We start from the raw sequence: 20,895 nt of genomic DNA on the forward strand, positions 1-20,895 counted from the left end.
ATTCTGCCACAGTGTCTTCTTATTGTCTCGGCTGCAAGGCATATGAATTAACAGGTTATAGAGCAAACAACGCAATTATCAAAACACATAGGTTGTAATCTGGCTTTTGGGGGGTTACACACGCAACCCTACTTGTGTCTAAACTGATCCATCAAATCGCGCTGTCGGTCCACAAAACTACATTACCCAAAACTCTATTGCATTGCAAAAATCATGGTCTGTGCAATTCGGAATCCTTGGGACGTCCATATCCGGGTTATGTTTAGTGTATGGACGTCCAAAGGATTCTGAATTGCAATGCCCTTGCAAACATGGCGGCCTCTCAACAGGAGGAAAACAGCAGTAACGTTAATGTTGATACATCAACATCTAGTGTACACCAACAGCAAGGAGAGAGGAAAGCAGGGGCTATATCATTTGGTTTTAGCAAAACTGTAAATAAATTAAAATCTAGTCGGGATGAAGCTATCAACGCAGATGAGCGAGATTATTTAACCGGAGTCGATGGGAAAGAATTGCTAAGGTAAGTTAACGTTAGCTAGCTAGCTAGCTTTCTTCTAATGTTGGTGTTTAAATACAGTTGCATTAGGTAATTATTGTTGCCTAGTAGTTAGCTAATAACGTTACTAGCCTGTATGTTGAATAAACCTGTTGCTGCCCCTTCATGTATTAGCTAGATAGCTATGTATTTAGTTACCACAGCAAAGACATTACGGTTTAGAAACTCTTTGCAGGTAGCTGCCTACATTTCTTCTTCTTTGGTATTATGGCGGTCCGCAAACAAATATTATAGGTGCATGTTACTATTCTCTAGTATGAATTCATTACACTTTGAAAAAATGGCCCTACCAACTAACCCTGGCTGCACCCATTAAACCTCACCACAATTTCACTACTTTGGCCCTATCTGATCCTGGATTCGGGACAAAAGCTCTCACTGGATAATTGACACATCCTAATTTGACTTTATGTGGTAAAGACTGCATAAAAACTCAGAAGTACAGACCGTGTCTTGTGTGTTTCACCACGCACCAAACGGCGGGGGCGTCACAGACACCGGGAAGCTTCAACTTCAGTTGATCCTCCTCAACACTTAACGCCACTCCAGTTATCACTCCTTTCAACGGCGCCATGCTCCGCACGCTCCCTGTGGACGGCAGAAATGCAAAAAATCAACACGATTCCACTTCGAGTCACTTTCACCAACCCAACATTCCCCAACCTGTTCTCCACCCAACCTAACACCACATATGGATCTGCCAGAAGGCAAGGATCCATTCTCTCCAAAAATCTCACTCCCACTGGGCCAGAATCAACTTTGTCATCAGGACAAGGCTCAAACTCGGTGGTCTTCACCGCACCTGCAACCGCAGTTAATTCATCCTCACTCTCGTCATGTTCAATTTCCTTCTGTAGCTCTTCCAAAAGTTGTGTGATCCACCACACCATATTCACTCAAAACATCTTCCACTTTTCTATTTTTTTCCCCTGTCTGCCATCTTACCCCCACCTCATGGCCACGATGTCCCTCCATAGATAGCTACATTTCTTCTTCTTTGGGTTTTGTAGCGACCTACATGCAAAAAGGTGTATTGTCGCCACCAACTGTGTGGGATGAAAATAAAAGATCCCAAAAGACAAATTATGTGGATAAAAATACTCATACTGACCACCCGAAAATCGATCATCAACATGCTCTTTGCCTCATCTGTTAAAATCAATCATCCATGTCTGATAATGGCGTTGGAGGGGATGGCTGCCGTTTTACGGGCTCTTAACCAACTGTGCTATTTATTTATATATTTTTTTGCATTGTTTGTAAATTATTTTGTACATAATGTTGCTGCTGCCGTCTCTTATGACCGAAAAGAGCTTCTGGACATCAGAACAGTGATTACTCACAACGAAGGATATACTGCTTTCCAGGGACCAGGCCTAAATCCCCGTCATTCGCGTGAAGAAAAGACGAAGATGCAGAGGTCGGCTGACTTGTAAGAATTTGTCGGCGAGTGGGTAAACCGCCACTACCATCCATCCTATTGGGCAACGTGCAATCATTGGAAAATAAACTGGACGACACTGATAATATAGAGCTGACTGGGTTTTCCGTGCATCGGCAGGACAGAGCAGCTACGTCTGGTAAGTCGGGAGGGGGGGGTCTGTGTCTATTTGTCAATAACAGGTGGTGCACAATGTCTAATATGAAAGAAATTCTCTAGGTATTGCTTGCCTGAGGTAGAATACCTCATGATAAGCTGTAGACCACACTATCTACCAAGAGAGTTCTCATTTATATTATTCATAGCCATCTATTTACCACCACAAACCGATGCTGGCACTAAGACCACACTCAACGAGCTGTATAAGGCCATAAGCAAACAAGAAAATGCATATCCGGAAGCGGCGCTCCAATGGCCGGGGACTTTAATGCAGGCAAACTTACATCCGTTTTACCTCATTTCTACCAGCATGTCACATGTGCAACCAGTGGGAAAAAAAACTCTAGACCACCTTTACTCCACACACAGACGCATACAAAGCTCTCCCTCGCCCTCCATTTGGCAAATATGACCATAATTATATCCTCCTGATTCCTGCTTACAAGCAAAAACTAAAGCAGGAAGTACCAGTGACTCGCTCAATACGGAAATGGTCAGATGATGCAGATGCTAAGCTACAGGACTGTTTTGCTAGCACAGACTGGAATATGTTCCAGGATTCATCCAATGGCATTGAGGAGTGTACCACCTCAGTCACAGGCTTCATCAGTAAGTGCATCGACGACATCGTCCCCACAGTGACGTACGTACATATCCCAACCAGAAGCCATGGATTACAGGCAACATCCGCACTGAACTAAAGGCTAGAGCTGCCGCTTTCAAGGAGCGGGACACTAATCTGGACGCTTATAAGAAATCCCGCTGTGCCCTCAGACCAACCATCAAACAGGCAAAGCTTCAATACAAGACTAAGATCAAATCCTACTACACCGGCTCTGACGCTTGTCGGATGTGGCAGGGCTTGCAAACTATTACGGACTACAAAGGGAAACCCAGCCGCGAGCTGCCCAGTGACACGAGCCAACCAGACGAGCTAAATGCCTTTTATGCTCGCTTCGATGCAAGCAACACTGAAGAATGCATGAGAGCACCAGCTGTTCCGGACGACTGTGTGATCACGCTCTCCGTAGCCGATGTGAACAAGACCTTTAAACAGGTCAACATTCACAAGGTCGCGAGGCAAGACGGATTAACAGGACATGTACTCAGAGCATACACGGACCAACTGGCAAGTGTCTTCACTGACATTTTCAACCTCTCCCTGACCGAGTCTGTAATACCTACATGTTTCAAGCAGGCCACCATAGTCACTGTGCCCAAGAAAGCGAAAGTAACCTGCCTAAATGACTACCGCCCCGTAGCACTCACGTCGGTAGCCATGAAGTGCTTTGAAAGGCTGGTCAAGGCTCACATCAACACCATCATCCCGGAAACCCTAGACCCACTCCAATTCGCATACCGCCCCAACACATCCACAGATGACACGATCTCAATCACACTCCACACTGCCCTTTCCCACCTGGACAAAAGGAACACCTATGTGAGAATGCTGTTCATTGACTACAGCTCAGCGTTCAACACCATATTACCCACAAAGCTCATCACTAAGCTAAGGACCCTGGGACTAAACACCTCCCTCTGCAACTGGACCCTGGACTTCCTGACGGGCCGCCCCCAGGTGGTAAGGGTAGGCAATAACACATCTGCCATGCTGATCCTCAACACTGGGGCCCCTCAGGGGTGCGTGTTTAGTCCCCTCCTGTACTCCCTGTTTACGTACGACTGCGTGGCCAAGCACTACTCCAACGCCATCATTAAGTTTGCTGACGACACAACAGTGTTAGTAGGCCTGATCACCGACAACGATGAGACAGCCTATAGGGTGGAGGTCAGAGACCTGGCAGTGTGGTGCCAGCACAACAACCTCTCCCTCAATGTGAGCAAGACAAAGGAGCTGATCGTGGACTACAGGAAAAGGAGTGCCGAACAGGCCCCCATTAACATCGATGGGGCTGTAGTGGAGCGGACCGAGAGTTTTAAGTTCCTTGGTGTCCACATCACCAACAAACTATCATGGTCCAAACACACCAAACAGTCGTGAAGAGGGCACGACAACACCTTTTCCCCCTCAGGAGACTGAAAATATTTGGCATGGGTCCCCAGATCCTCAAAGTTCTACAGCTGCACCATCGAGAGCATCCTGACCAGTTGCATCACCGCCTGGTATGGCAACTGCTCGGCATCTGACCGTAAGGCGCTACAGAAGGTAGTGCATACGGCCCAGTACATCACTGGGGCCAAGCTTCCTGCCATTCAGGACCTAGGCGGTGTCAGAGGAAGGCCCAGAAAATTGTCAAAGACTCCAGACACCCAAGTCATAGACTGTTCTCTCTGCTACCGAACGGCAAGCGGTACCGGAGCGCCAAATCAAGGTCCAAAAGGTTCCTTAACAGCTTCTACCCCCAAGCCATAAGACTGCTGAACAATTAATAAAATGTCCACCCAACTGTTTACATTGACAACCCCCCCCCCCCCCCCCCGCACCCCTTTGTTTTTACACTGCTACTACTCACTGTTTATTATCTATGCATAGTCACTTTACCCCTACCTACATGTACAAATTACCTCGACTAAACTGGACCCCCACATATTGACTCGGTACCGGTTCCTGAAGGCCCAAGGAGGTTCTCACCCAAGATTTGATGGTACATTGCGCCGTCCATCGTCCCTTTGATGTGGTGAAGTTGTCCTGTCCCCTTAGCAGAAAAACACCCCCAAAGCATAATGTTTCCACCTCCATGTTTGACGGTGGGGATGATATTCTTGGGGTCATAGGCAGCATTCCTCCTCCTCCAAACACGGCGAGTTGAGTTGATGCCAAAGAGCTCGATTTTGGTCTCATCTGACCACAACACTTTCACCCAGTTCTCCTCTGAATCATTCAGATGTTCATTGGCAAACTTCAGACGGGCCTGTATATGTGCTTTCTTGAGCAGGGGGACCTTGCGGGCTCTGCAGGATTTCAGTCCTTCACGGCGTAGTGTGTTACCAATTGTTTTCTTGGTGACTATGGTCCCAGCTGCCTTGAGATCATTGACAAGATCCTCCCATGTAGTTCTGGGCTGATTCCTCACCGTTCTCATGATCATTGCAACTCCACGAGGTGAGATCTTGCATGGAGCCCCAGGCCGAGGGAGATTGACAGTTATTTTGTGTTTCTTCCATTTGCGAATAATCGCACCAACTGTTGTCACCTTCTCACCAAGCTGCTTGGCGATGGTTTTGTAGCCCATTCCAGCCTTGTGTAGGTCTACAATCTTGTCCCTGACATCCTTGGAGAGCTCGTTGGTCTTGGCCATGGTGGAGAGTTTGGAATCTGATTGATTGATTGCTTCTGTGGACAGGTGTCTTTTATACAGGTAACAAGCTGAGATTAGGAGCACTCCCTTTAAGAGTGTGCTCCTAATCTCAGCTCGTTACCTGTATAAAAGACACCTGGGAGCCAGAAATCTTTCTGATTGAGAGGGGTTCAAATACTTATTTCCCTCATCAATCAATCAGATTCCAAACTCTCCACCATGGCCAAGACCAAAGAGCTCTGCAAGGATGTCAGGGACAATATTGTAGACCTAGACAAGGCTGGAATGGGCTACAAGACCATCGCCAAGCAGCTTGGTGAGAAGGTGACAACAGTTGGTGCGATTATTCGCAAATGGAAGAAACACAAAAGACCTGTCAATCTCCCTCGGCCTGGGGCTCTATGCAAGATCTCACCTCGTGGAGTTGCAATGATCATGAGAACGGTGAGGAATCAGCCCAGAACTACACGGGAGGATCTTGTCAATGATCTCAAGGCAGCTGGGACCATAGTCACCAAGAAAACAATTGGTAATACACTATGCCGTGAAGGACTGAAATCCTGCAGCGCCCGCAAGGTCCCCCTGCTCAAGAAAGCACATAAACAGGGCCGTCTGAAGTTTGCCAATGAACATCTGAATGATTCAGAGGAGAACTGGGTGAAAGTGTTGTGGTCAGATGAGACCAAAATCGAGCTCTTTGGCATCAACTCAACTCGCCGTGTTTGGAGGAGGAGGAATGCTGCCTATGACCCCACAGACCTCTACATGCTTTGTAAGTAGGAAAACCTGCAAAATCGGCAGTGTATCAAATACTTGTTCTCCCCACTGTATATATATCTATACAGTACCAGTCGAAAGTTTGGACACACCTACTCATTCAAGGGTTTTTCTTTATTTTTACTATTTTCTAAATTGTAGAATACTAGTGAAGACATTAAAACTATGAAATAACACATATGGAATCATGTAGTAACCAAAAAAGTGTTAAACAAATCAAAATATATTTTATATTTGAAATTCTTCAAATAGCCACCCTTTGCCTTGATGACAGTTTTGCACACTCTTGGCATTCTCTCAACCAGCTTCACCTGGAATGCTTTTCCAACAGTCTTGAAGGAGTTCCCACATATGCTGAGCACTTGTTGGCTGCTTTTCCTTCACTTTGCTGTCCGACTCATCCCAAACCATCTCAATTTGGTTGAGGTCGGGGGATTGTGGAGGCCAGGTCATCTGATACAGCACTCCATCACTCTCCTTTTTGGTGAAATAGCCCTTACACAGCCTGGAGGATTGTTGTGTCATTGTCCTGTTGAAAAACAAATGATAGTCCCACTAAGCCCAAACCAGATTAGATGACGTATCGCTGCAGAATGCTGTGGGAGCCATGCTGGTTAAGTGTGCCTTGAATTCTAAATAAATCACAGACAGTGTCACCAGCAAAGCACCCCCACACCATAACACCTCCTCCTCCTCCTCCATGCTTTACGGGGGGAAATACACATGAGGAGATCATCCGTTCACCCTGGACAAATTTCAACTGGTCTAATGTCCATTGCTCGTGTTTCTTGGCCCAAGCAGGGCTCTTCTTATTATTGGTGTCCTTTAGTAGTGGTTTCTTTGCAGCAATTCGACCATGAAGACCTGATTCACACAGTCCCCTCTGAACAGTTGATGTTGAGATGTGTCTGTGACTTGAACTATGTGAAGCATTTATTTGGGCTGCAATTTCTGAGGCTGGTAACTCTAATGAACTTATCCTCTGCAGCAGAGGTGACTCTGTGTCTTCCATTCCTGTGGCGGTCCTCATGAGAGCCAGTTTTCATCATAGCGCTTGATGGTTTTTGCGACTGCACTTGAAGAAACGTTCAAAGTTCTTGAAATGTTCCGTATTGACTGACCTATCACTATTATTCTACAATGTAAAAATAAAGAAAAACCCTTGAATGAGTAGGTGTGTCCAAACTTTTGACTGGTAGTGTATACAAACTTGCAAAAATGTCTAAACCTGTTTTGCTTTGTCATTATGGTGTATTGTGTGTAGATTGATGAGGATTTTTATTTATTTAATCAATTTTAGTATAAGGCTGTAACAACAAAATATGGAAAAGGGGAAGGGGTGTGAATACTTTCCGAATGCACTGTAGAACAACATCTATGTTAGAACACTTGCACTGTATATATAAGTTATTGTAATTTACCGGTTTCTCACAGTTATTTATCCTGGGAAAAGGGAGTGGTTTTGGGCGGAAAATCTCGGTTACCGGGTTCCCGCCATTCAACCCTAATCTACACTGATTGTAGTGGATTTAACAAGTGACATCAATAAGGGATCATAGCTTTCACCTGGATTCACCTGGTCAGTCTATGTCATGGAAAGAGCAGATGCTCTTAATGTTTTTTTTGTATTCAGTATATATACACTAGACGACTGATAGGGGGTGCTGTGTTGAAGCCATCACACCTCTCATCTTTGCACATATACATCATTGTAGCAAATATTTGAGAAGCTATAGAAATGCATTTATGAATGTCTACCTTTGTTTTTTCCACATTTATTCTATTACAGACACCTTTATGCATACTTTTAAATTATATTATGTCAGCTAAACATAAAAATGAAAAAATATATACAAATATTTTCCTTTGTATATTTTTGTAGAGATTACTAATGTTACTGGCCCCACTACAACAAAAAATACTTAAATACAGTGGGGAGAACAAGTATTTGATACACTGCCGATTTTGCAGGTTTTCCTACTTACAAAGCATGTAGAGGTCTGTAATTTTTATCAAAGGTACACTTCAACTGTGAGAGACGGAATCTAAAACAAAAATCCAGAAAATCACATTGTATGATTTTTAAGTAATGAATTTGCATTTTATTGCATGACATAAGTATTTGATACATCAGAAAAGCAGAACTTAATATTTGGTACAGAAACCTTTGTTTGCAATTACAGAGATCATACGTTTCCTGTAGTTCTTGACCAGGTTTGCACACACTGCAGCAGGGATTTTGGCCCACTCCTCCATACAGACCTTCTCCAGATCCTTCAGGTTTCGGGGCTGTTGCTGGGCAATACGGACTTTCAGCTCCCTCCAAAGATTTTCTATTGGGTTCAGGTCTGGAGACTGGCTAGGCCACTCCAGGACCTTGAGATGCTTCTTACGGAGCCACTCCTTAGTTGCCCTGGCTGTGTGTTTCGGGTCGTTGTCATGCTGGAAGACCCAGCCACGACCCATCTTCAATGCTCTTACTGAGGGAAGGAGGTTGTTGGCCAAGATCTTGCGATACATGGCCCCATCCATCCTCCCCTCAATACGGTGCAGTCGTCCTGTCCCCTTTGCAGAAAAGCATCCCCAAAGAATGATGTTTCCACCTCCATTCTTCACGGTTGGGATGGTGTTCTTGGGGTTGTACTCATCCTTCTTCTTCCTCCAAACACAGCGAGTGGAGTTTAGACCAAAAAGCTCTATTTTTGTCTCATCAGACCACATGACCTTCTCCCATTCCTCCTCTGGATCATCCAGATGGTCATTGGCAAACTTCAAACGGGCCTGGACATGCGCTGGCTTGAGCAGGGGGACCTTGCGTGCGCTGCAGGATTTTAAAACATGACGGCGTAGTGTGTTACTAATGATTTTCTTTGAGACTGTGGTCCCAGCTCTCTTCAGGTCATTGACCAGGTCCTGCCGTGTAGTTCTGGGCTGATCCCTCACCTTCCTCATGATCATTGATGCCCCACGAGGTGAGATCTTGCATGGAGTTCCAGACCGAGGGTGATTGACCGTCATCTTGAACTTCTTCCATTTTCTAATAATTGCGCCAACAGTTGTTGCCTTCTCACCAAGCTGCTTGCCTGTTGTCCTTTAGCCCATCCCAGCCTTGTGCAGGTCTACAATTGTATCCCTGATGTCCTTACACAGCTCTCTGGTCTTGGCCATTGTGGAGCGGTTGGAGTCTGTTTGATTGAGTGTGTGGACAGGTGTCTTTTATACAGGTAACGAGTTCAAACAGGTGCAGTTAACACAGGTAATGAGTGGAGAACAGGAGGGCTTCTTAAAGAAAAACTAACAGGTCTGTGAGAGCCGGAATTCTTACTGGTTGGTAGGTGATCAAATACTTATGTCATGCAATAAAATGCAAATTAATTATTTAAAAATCATACAATGTGATTTTCTTGATTTTTGTTTTAGATTCCGTCTCTCACAGTTGAAGTGTACCTATGATAAAAATGACAGACCACTACATGCTTTGTAAGTAGGAAAACCTGCAAAATCGGCAGTGTATCAAATACTTGTTCTCCCCACTGTACATGTAATTTTATCCTTGAAATATTTAAATTAAATACTGTAGAATTCCATTCATTGTTATGGGGGACTGCTGCTACTGGGGAGTGCCCTGCATACTAGTAATCTCGTAGCCCAGATTTCTCGCGTGAGCGCCGACCAGCTTCTTGATGTGACATCTGTCCACAAGAGACTGGGGCCTTTTCTCAATTGGACAAAAGTCCGTCCTCCACACATTCTCCTCCGTGACCCGGAAACCGCTAAGTGTTTGAGGAAATGTAAATTCATTAGTAGGCTAACGGAAGAGTGTCCTCCCCTCCTCGATATAACCTCTGAGAAGCCAGCAAGAATAAGCAAGTCATAGAAAGAATAAGGCTGTGACCTGGTGATTTCCCTTCAAAATAAAAGTCCCGCAATGAAGATGGTAAAAATTATACTAATGGTTAAAATTTTAAAATGTTATTAGGAAATGTTAGCAGACTTAGAATTTTATTTAACAATATCAAAAAAGGAAAATAGTTAATAGCCTAAATAATATTATTAAAAGTAATGATACTAGATAGTTATTATTGTAACAACAGTAATACAAATAACAAAACATTATTTATAATGCTACTATTAACAATAATAGCAATAGCAGTATTATTAAAATGATTATAATAATCAACTTTAGAAAACATTTAAATCCCTTTGTTATTCAACCCATTCAGTACGTTGTTCATATTGGACATACATATTGCACCATACACAATTTTTTGTACATTGTGTCGCAGTGAAAAGGTGGTCCATTTTACTCAGGAGCACCTCTAGAGTTTACACCCCGAGGAGCGTCGCTGCTCATTTCTGCGGCCCTTAAAGAGTGTCCAATCAGCTTAAATGCAGTAAAAATAAATAAAGCGTACATAATTGCCTGTACGTTGTGTCACAGTAAAAGAGGGGTCCATTCTACTCAGGAGCACTTAAACGTCTTTTATCTGATGATGTGCGAATGGAGGAGAGTCTCATTTTATACAAGCCATTTTTGTCCACGTTCACCAGAACGACTGCCCCCTCTTATTGAACCCACAAAGTTCAAGGTCGACCTCGGTATTGCAGGCATTGTTTGCAGAGAACAGAATCCCCCATTTATAGTGAAGGGGAAAATGTCAATCTTCGTGGTCAATCTTCATGTAAATAAATACATTTCTTGAAGACAATTATGGTACCAATAATTGCTTCTATTACACCAGATGTATGTCCTTAAACCAATTATTTTAAAATCGCACACAGAAGTTATAAGGATAATTTACTTTGTAGCTAATGGCAGCCTGCAGTAACTTGGTCGGACTTCAACTTGAGATACTCAATGAGAGGGGGCAGCACTGAGTTAGCCTGCAACATTACTTCTTGGAGTAGCTCAAACTCAAATGTATGTTGGCATAAATGTCCCACATGAGACACCATCTTAACCGACTCCCTTGGCTTCAAATGTACCATTGAGTCTACACATAGGAATGAATGGTGTCACGTGATCGATGGCTTTGTCCATTCATATATAACTCCCGGGTGGCGCAGTGGTCTAAGGCACTGCATCGCAGTGCTAGCTGTGCCACTAGAGATCCTGGTTCGAATCCAGGCTCTGTCGTAGCCGGCCGCGACCGGGAGACCCATGGGCCGTTCCCTCTCCTAGCGGCCTCTCCTCGATTACCTTTGACCCTTTTCAAAAGGAGAGAGGATGCAGGAGTTGAGCAAATCCAATTTAGAAAACGCCTGGGGGTGTGTCCCAATATCTACTTTCTCCTGATTGTGTGTACAATCATTCACTACTTCCCAAAGATCTGGATTAGTGGAGCCATGGGCTAGTGGGAATTTCCACGGTATCTCTTATACCAGTCATTTCCTTTCAAGTCAGTGAAGAAAAGTGAACAAGTGCACACTTTGGGAGGAAGGAGAGATAATTGGGACATAGCCTTTGCATAGCTAATTGTTGTCTAGTTAGTAAATGCTTTCTACCTCCTTTGTCTGTTTTCTTAGTACCAAGCCTGTGGAGAAGCCGAAGGAGCTGATCATTCCACTCATCCAAAGGAATCGCTGGTGCAGCAGGCAGGAAAACAGAGCTGGCCAGGTCCAGGGGCACGGTGATGGAGGGGGGGATAAGGCCAAAACACAACCCCCCTCTCAGGAGCACGACTCAGTGGAATCACAGGCTGTCAAAGAAATTATTGAAGGTGTATGTCTGTCTGTGTATGTTTGTGTCAGCTTCAGTTACTACTTCAATGAAAATAGCCTCTCAGAAATGAACACCTTATCCTAATGTTGTGAATCCACAGTGAATACTTTATTAGTACTCTTTCAACATCTTATCTCTCTTTCAGAATCCCAGAGGCAGCTTGATCAGTGGAAAAATGGCGACCAGGCAGACCCCAACCTCACCATCCCCCTGCTAATGCAGAACCAGGCTCCACAGGGGTTTGAAGATGGAGACCACATCAAAGTGGACCTGCGACCAGAGACTGTAAGTATGGGGCAAGCGTCAGAGGAACCTTGTCTGTGACCATCTGGGTCTTGTGTCATTGGGCTGTGAAGGAAATTCAATGCATTTTCACAGCAAATGTTATGTGTGAAATCAAATTAGGACAGGCAACTTTTACAGAGGGGGATTGAACGTTGGTTCAGGTTACGTGAGAGAAGTTGATACATAAACAGAGATGGAAAGTTATTATAAGCATGAGTGAATGAGAGAGAGCGATGGATGAACAAGAGTGTGTGAAAGTCAGATCAACAGAGTGTGTGCGATGACAGATGGAGGTGGACTGACCAGTTTAACTGGGACTGAAAGCAGAGACCGTGTGAAAGTGCTGACCGCAGGATATTTCCACCAACCAAACAGAACAGTGCCAACAGAGGAGTGTGTGTGTGCACGACACGTACTCACTTCAGATCTGACAGCATCTTACGAACGAGATGACACTCGCTTGCCCTCCCTCTCCCTAGAGACCAACAGTCATCTTCCTTTCTGCATCTCTTCCTCATCACCCCTCCCCCCACCCACTCATCACTGTCATCTCACATCTGCCTTGACTGTAGATACAGTGCCTTCAGAAAGTATTCATACCCCTTGACTTTTTCCACATTTTGTTTTGTTACAGCCTGAATTTAAAATGAATTAAATTGAGATTGTTTTTGTCACTGGCCTACAGACAATACCCCATAATGTGGAATTATGTTTTTCACTTTTTTTTAAAACAAATTCATAAAAAATGAAAAGCTTGAATGTCTTGAGTCAATAAGTATTCAACCTCTTTGTTATGGCAAGCCTAAAAAAGTTCAGGAGTAAAAATGTGCATAACAAGTCACATAATGAGTTGCATGGACTCTCTCTGTGTGCAATAATAGTGTTTAACATGATTTTTGAATGACAACCTCATCTCTGTACCCGACACATACAATTATCTGTAAGGTCCCTCAGTCGAGCAGTGAATTCCAAACACAGATTCAACCACAAAGACCAGGAAGGAAGCAGACATTGAATAACTCTTTGAACATGTTGAAGTTATTAATTACATTTTGGATGGTGTATCAATACACCCAGTCACTACAAAGATACAGGCGTCTTTCCTAACTACGTTGCCGGAGAGGAAGGAAACCGCTCAGAGATTTCACCATGAGGCCAATGGTGACTTTAAAACAGTTACAGAGTTTAATGGCTGTGATAGGAGAAAACTGAGGATGGATTAACAACATTGTAGTTACTCCACAATACTAACCTAATTGACAGAGTGAAAAGAAGGAAGCCTGTACAGAATAAAACTATTCCAAAACATGCATCCTGTTTGCAACAAGGCACTAAAGTAATACTACAAAAAATGTGGCCTGAATACAAAGTGTTATGTTTGGGGCAAATTCAATATAACACATTACTGACTGAGTACACCTCCCCATATTTTCAAACATAGTGGTGGCTGCATCATGTTATGGGTATGCTTGTAATCGTTAAGGACTGGGGAGTTTTTCAGGACAAAAAATTAACAGAATGGAACTAAGCACAGGAAAAATCCTAGAGGAAAACCTGGTTCAGTCTGCTTTCCACCAGACTCTGGGAAATGAATTATATTTTCAGCAGGATAGTAACCTAAAACACAAGGCCAAATTTACACTGGAGTTGCTTACCAAGAAGACAGTGAGTGTTCCTGAGTGGGCGAGTTACAGTTTTGACTTAAATGTACTTGAAAATCTATGGCAAGACCTGAAAATGGTTGTCTAGCAATGATCGGCAACCAATACGGCAGAGCATGAAGAAATAGGAAAATAATAATAGGCAAATGTTGCACAATCCAGGTGTGGAAAGCTCTTAGAGACTTACCCACGAAGACTCACAGCTGTAATTGCTGCCAAAGGTTATTCTACAAAGTATTGACTCAGGGGTGTGAATACTTATGTAAATTACCTATTTCAATATATACTTTTCAAAAAGTTTCCAAAAAATACTTTCTGAAGGCACTGTATAAGGGAGGGGCTGAGGAGCTGGCTCATTCCACCTTTTTACTTCTTCCACCATTATGATGATCCCAGCTTCCCCTAGGGCAGACAGAGCCCATAAGGGAGCTAGTGACAAGCATGGCACTAGGACAGACAGCACCCACATTAATGACAGCAGCATCTCTCTACACTGCTGTGATGTGGTTGGTGACCTCAGTCAACTTGGTCTGACTGAGTCTGTCAGCCCAGAGCCAAAGGATTGTATAACAACAACATTGGAATCAGCTATTTCTGTCTGTGTATGGTGTCCGGACGTACACAAGCATCTGTCAGTCTATAGAAACACTATCTGGCAGGCTGACACAAATGACAATCAGATGTACAGAGCATTAGACTGTACCAGTGGTTGTGTAAAGAGTGATGTCTGTTTTTCTCAGTATCTGAGACTGCATACAGAATGTGATGTGTGTCTGATCAGTTGCTGTGTGTTCAGTCCACAGAGGCAGACTATGACAGTGTTCCTGTGGAGGTGTACGGGTTAGCCATGCTGAAGGGGATGGGCTGGAAGGCCGGAGAGGGCATTGGGCGGACCTTCAAACAGTGAGTATTCTCTCTCATGGTCAGTCTTCATCCCCAATCCCTGTTTAGTTTTTAATGCCTTTAAAATATCTGGGTTGCTATGTCTGCTTTATTTATATCAATATTATCCACTCTTGTTGCATCAGGTTTTTGGCATTGGACTTACATTGAGGGAAAAAAGTATTTGATCCCCTGCTGATTTTGTACGTTTGCCCACTGACAAAGACATGATCAGTCTATCATTTTAATGGTAGGTTTATTTGAACAGTGAGAGACAGAATAACAAACAAAAAATCTAGAAAAACGCATGTAAAAAATGTTATAAATTGATTTGCATTTTAATGAGGGAAATACGTTTTTGACCCCTCTGCAAAACATAACTTAGTACTTGGTGGCAAAACCCTTGTTGGCAGTCACAGAGGTCAGATGTTTCTTGTAGTTGGCCACCAGGTTTGCACACATCTCAGGAGTGATTTTTTCCCACTCCTCTTTGCAGATCTTCTCCAAGTCATTAAGATTTCGAGGCTGACGTTTGGCAACTCGAACCTTCAGCTCCCTCCACAGATTTTCTATGGGATTAGTGGCTAGGCCACTCCAGGACCTTAATGTGCTTCTTCTTGAGCCACTCCTGTCATGCTGGAATACCCATCCACGACCCATTTTCAATGCCCTGGCTGAGGGAAGGAGGTTCTCACCCAAGATTTGACTGTACATGGCCCCGTCCATCGTCCCTTTGATGCGGTGAAGTTGTCCTGTCCCCTTAGCAGAAAAACACCCCCAAAGCATAATGTTTCCACCTCCATGTTTGACGGTGGGGATGGTGTTCTTGGGGTCATAGGCAGCATTCCTCCTCCTCCAAACATGGCGAGTTGAGTTGATGCCAAAGAGCTCAATTTTGGTCTCATCTGACCACAACACTTTCACCCAGTTCTCCTCTGAATCATTCAGATGTTCATTGGCAAACTTCAGACGGGCCTGTATATGTGCTTTCTTGATCAGGGGGACCTTGCGTTCGCTGCAGGATTTCAGTCCTTCACGGTGTAGTGTGTTACCAATTGTTTTCTTGGTGACTATGGTCCCAGCTATCTTGAGATCATTGACAAGATCCTCCCATGTAGTTCTGGGCTGATTCCTCACCATTCTCATGATCATTGCAACTCCACGAGGTGAGATCTTGCATGGAGCCCCAGGCCGAGGGAGACTGACAGTTATTTTGTGTTTCTTCCATTTGCGAAGCACCAACTGTTATCACCTTCTCACCAAGCTGCTTGGCGATGGTCTTGTAGCCCATTCCAGCCTTGTCTAGGTCTACAATCTTGTCCCTGACATCCTTGGAGAGCTCTTTGGTCTTGGCCATGGTGGAGAGTTTGGAATCTGATTGATTGATTGCTTCTGTGGACAGGTGTCTTTTATACAGGTAACAATCAGATTCCAAACTCTCCACCATGGCCAAGACCAAAGAGCTCTCCAAGGATGTCAGAGACAAGATTGTAGACATACACAAGGCTGGAATGGGCTACAAGACCATCGCCAAGCAGCTTGGTGAGAAGGTAACAACAGTTGGTGCGATTATTCGCAAATGGAAGAAACTCAAAAGAACTGTCAATCTCCCTCGGCCTGGGGCTCCATGCAAGATCTCACCTCGTGGAGTTGCAATGATCATGAGAACGGTGAGGAATCAGCCCAGAACTACACGGGAGGATCTTGTCAATGATCTCAAGGCAGCTGGGACCATAGTCACCAAGAAAACAATTGGTAACACACTACGCAGTGAAGGACTGAAATCCTGCAGCGCCCGCAAGGTCCACCCTGCTCAAGAAAGCACATATACAGGCCCGTCTGAAGTTTGCCAATGAACATCTGAATGATTCAGAGGAGAACTTGGTGAAAGTGTTGTGATCAGATGAGACCAAAATCGAGCTCTTTGGCATCAACTCAACTCGCCGTGTTTGGAGGAGGAGGAATGCTCCCTATGACCCCAAGAACACCATCCCCACCGTCAAACATGGAGGTGGAAACATTATGCTTTGGGGGTGTTTTTCTGCTAAGGGGACAGGACCCCTTCACCACATCAAAGGGACGATGGAAGGGGCCATGTACCGTCAAATCTTGGGTGAGAACCTCCTTCCCTCAGCCAGGGCGTTGAAAATGGGTTGTATATGGGTATTCTAGCATGACAATGACCCCAAAACACACGGCCAAGGCAACAAAGTTGTGGCTCAAGAAGAAGCACATTAAGGTCCTGGAGTGGCCTAGCCAGTCTCAAGACCTTAATCCCATAGAACATCTGTGGAGGGAGCTGAAGGTTCGAGTTGCCAAACGTCAGCCTCGAAACCTTAATGACTTGGAGACGATCTGCAAAGAGGAGTGGAACAAAATCCCTCCTGAGATGTGTGCAAACCTGGTGGCCAACTACAAGAAACGTCTGACCTCTGTGATTGCCAACAAGGGTTTTGCCACCAAGTACTAAGTCATGTTTTGCAGAGGGGTCAAATACTTATTTCCCTCATTAAAATGCAAATCAATGTATAACATTTTTCATATGCGTTTTTCTGGATATTTTTGTTGTTATTCTGTCTCTCACTGTTCAAATAAACCTACCATTAAAATTATAGACTGGTCATGTCTTTGTCAGTGGGCAAACGTACAAAATCAGCAGGGGATCAAATACTTTTTTCCCTCACTGTACATGTTGGATCATTTTCATAGCTTTTGATTTCCTTAAAACCGGTCAAACTGTCGTCATTTGGAAATCTCCCTGGTCCCTAAAGAAATTAAAGAGAACTTTACCGGTGCCAACAAGATTGTTGATGATGCATTGATCATTCTATCGATTTATTACATTATTCTGGTGAGCAAGGCTTTATTTAGAATTCTAGACAAGCATCAAATAACAGAAGAGAAGCTGCATATAGGCTATCTAATTATAGACAAGTTGACTAACAAATAGCCTACCAAATGTCGGAAATTATAAGCAGAAAAATATCTAAATGAGGCTTAGAAAACGCTGTCCTTGAGTAACATACGCAGGTAGCCTACATGTGCCTTTTGAAGTAATTGTTTGACAATCAGATAAAAACATGACTGGTTGTGTTTATGCCACATTATAAGGTAGGCTAATACATTTTAAAAGTTAAATGACATATATTTTCTATTAGGCTCACAGAGATCCTATTAAATTAATAGGGATTCTATATGTAATTCTATAATTAGGGCCATAATTCTATATATATATTTTAAAAAATTACGTGTGCACACATAGGAGGTCCCACCTAATCCCCCCCCCCCCCCCCCCCCCCCCCCTCCCTTGCTCTCTCCAGGGACGTGAAGCCCATAGAGCACCAGCTAAGGCCGAAGGGTCTGGGTCTGGGAGCTGACCGCTCTGCTATAAGGGACCTGGAGCCCAGTGGGCCCCGGAGGCCCCCCAAGCCAGGCGATGAGCGGAAGGAGGAGAGCCTGGTCTTGGGCCCTGGAGGCCATGTGCTGGTGGAGTCTGGAGCACACAAGGACCTGTACGGGAAGGTGAGATATCTGGCTTTTTGTGTCTGGACTCTCTGGAACTACAGAAAGCAACAGAAATCTCCTGAGAACATGACACTGTGGCATATCACTATCTCGTAGGCTATCTTAGCTGTCATAGTTGTTGTTTTAGTTTGATTACGTATTTAAAAAGAGCAAGACAATTAGTTTCACGTTGCTCAAATGTAACTGTCTCTCTACTTGTGCCTTTAATTGGCTGTTTTGTCTCCCCCTCCTCCTCGCTACATCCCTCCTATTGCCCCAACATTCCTATGTTACAGATTGAAGGAGTTGATCCGGACAATGCACGAGTAGTGGTCAAGCTTGCGATTGGTAGCAAGACTGTGACAATCAGTCAATATGCACTGAAACTGGTTGACCGCACAGAATATGACAGAAACTGCAAAGACCTCAGTAAGTCTCTCTCCTTCCAGTGATTTCTGTCTGAAATGACATTGAACCTGTTTACCATAAAATATTGGAATACTTTAGTTGAGCAAACAGACATGTCATGGAAATGTTCTTTCCATTATTATTTCCAATATTGTCTTCTTGGCAATATTGTGAGACACCCACTCCCTACATAGATGGAAAGTTCTAGACCAGAACAAGGATAACAGCCCTAAAGGGCAGACTGGTCTGTTGTTGAGTGATGAGCTGGGCTGATTCTAGAGGCTCTCTCTCTCCTTTAGCTAAGTGACATTTGATCCTCTGTGTGAAAAGGAGCCATCTGGCCTTGCCCATTCCAACCCAAAACAGCCATGCTGTCACTACTCTTATTGTCAGTAATCAGAAGGACCTGTTCCTGGAGTGGAGGGAGGTTCACACATAAGCAATGCCAGTCAGATATATACTGGAACTGTTTGTGAACAGGCTAATTGTACTGCTCTCATGTGGCTTATTTGTTATTGCTGAATAGGTAAATATGTATCAGCACTACTATAGCGATAATGCAGATGAGACTACTTGATATTTCTGATGAAACTGTTTAATGGAGTCCCCTTGGACTGTTTGTGACATTGCAATTGTAACACTATCTTTCTACCAAACAGGTCGCCTCAGCAGGGCCCACAAGGAGAAGGAGAAGGAACGGCAGAGACGGGAGGAGAAAGAGAGGAGTAATAAAGAAGAGGAGAGGAAGAAAAGTAGATCTTCTGAGAGGGACAGAGATGGAGGGAAGGACCAGAGAAAAAGGAAACACCGGGATTCAAGTCAGGACAGGTAGAGTATCCTGAAAATATTGGATGAGGTTGGAAGTGTAGGATTTATAAGAAATACAAGAGGATAACTAATGACTTGGATTAGTTGGTGTTTATGTTGGATTATAGTACTCCTTCATAGAATTACAAATCTAAAGCTATTATTTACTCACACCATTTCATTTGATAACACATAAAGTAAATAATTGCTTCAAATTTGTAATGTTTTTTTTTCTTGATCTCCCATCTTGCACTATCACTTTTTCCCTTTTCTCCTTAGAGAGAAGCCCCAGGTAAAGCTACCTCCTGCTGCCCCCTCCTGGCTCCAGAGAGACCTGAAAGTTCGCTTTGTAGATAAAGCCTTCAAAGGGGGAAGGTACTACAATTCAAAGGTATTAACACTAGGGGGCGATGATACACAATTCATTGCCTGTTGACACTTTATGACCCACTACAGTTCTGTGTTGATGATCTTTAGAATCAGTTTAATTAATGTCCTATGCTGGTTTCTTGAAGATGCGAATAGAGGATGTCTTGACGCCAAACATCTGTGTGTGTCGTACTGAGGAGGGCAGATTCTTAGATGGTGAGTTCTCAATGTTTACTGCTGAATTACATTCTACTCACTCCAACCCATATTATTTTAATTGGTGTTCCCTCTACTCATCTATTTTTCCATCAATAATGTCTTCATGATAACATAGATGTGAAACAGACGATGCTGGAGACCATTGTGCCAAAGAGTGACTCGGAGGACATCATGGTTGTACTCGGTGAACATAGGGGGCAGGTGAGTGGATGGGTTGGTTGGCACATCGTAATCACTTTGCCTGTAAAATATCCATGCGGAATTGTGTATCATAGCGTTCATTACTGATTGGATTGAAGGACTACAAAATGTTGAATATTCTCACAAGTGTCCGTTCTTAATGACACGGTGTGTGTTTCAGGTGGGCCGTATCCTCCAGAGGGACAGAGACCGGAGCAGAGCCATGGTACAGCTGGACAGATATGAGGAGAAAGTCTTCACCCTGGACTATGACTCCATCTGCCATTACGTAGGAGGGGGAGATCACTGACACTCTCCGGTCTTACCATATAACCAGTGATGTAGTGGTAAAATATTGGTGGGGGAATAAAGTAACGCTCCCTATACTTTCAATGCATTTTTACACGTTAGGTGGGTAAACGATCGCACAAAATAAAAAGGTGCATAAAGTGTTTAAGTGCTTTTACCCTCCACTACACCACTGATCTCAACGTGCCCCAAACATCCTCTTACAGTGGATATGTCGTTTTCATTTTACAAAGTTTGGTCATAAAATGCAAGTGTGTATGTACAGTGAGTAACTTTTGTCAGTGTGTCTTTGTAATAAAATCATGTCAACAGCAAAGCCATTTTATTGTGCTTTGTCCTGACTTGAGATGTGG

At 43.9% G+C, this 20,895-nt stretch overlaps 1 protein-coding gene across 1 annotated transcript; it reads left to right on the forward strand.

Moving 5' to 3' along the window:
- The first annotated feature begins 308 nt into the window (after positions 1-308).
- On the forward strand, positions 309-20,888 carry LOC311150227 (G-patch domain and KOW motifs-containing protein-like). Its single transcript, XM_084187599.1, has 11 exons — positions 309-523; positions 11,723-11,916; positions 12,064-12,203; positions 14,661-14,767; positions 18,067-18,268; positions 18,547-18,679; positions 19,318-19,486; positions 19,745-19,856; positions 19,981-20,050; positions 20,169-20,254; positions 20,415-20,888. The coding sequence occupies exons 1-11, from the start codon at positions 312-314 to the stop codon at positions 20,541-20,543; spliced, it is 1,554 nt and encodes a 517-aa protein (XP_084043725.1). The 5' UTR covers positions 309-311; the 3' UTR covers positions 20,544-20,888.
- Positions 20,889-20,895: the final 7 nt, after the last annotated feature.

The sequence above is a fragment of the Coregonus lavaretus genome (assembly GCF_964263955.1).
Source record: "Coregonus lavaretus genome assembly, chromosome: 22".
In the NCBI taxonomy this organism is placed as follows: domain Eukaryota; kingdom Metazoa; phylum Chordata; class Actinopteri; order Salmoniformes; family Salmonidae; genus Coregonus; species Coregonus lavaretus.

Bases quoted from the DNA above. Each gene is read 5' to 3' on its own strand.
- LOC311150227 (XM_084187599.1), top strand. From the start codon at position 312: ATGGCGGCCTCTCAACAGGAGGAAAACAGCAGTAACGTTAATGTTGAT. The intron at 19,857-19,980 runs GTATTAACACTA...GGTTTCTTGAAG, and splicing joins GAAGGTACTACAATTCAAAG to ATGCGAATAGAGGATGTCTT. The intron at 20,051-20,168 runs GTGAGTTCTCAA...ATGATAACATAG, and splicing joins GGAGGGCAGATTCTTAGATG to ATGTGAAACAGACGATGCTG.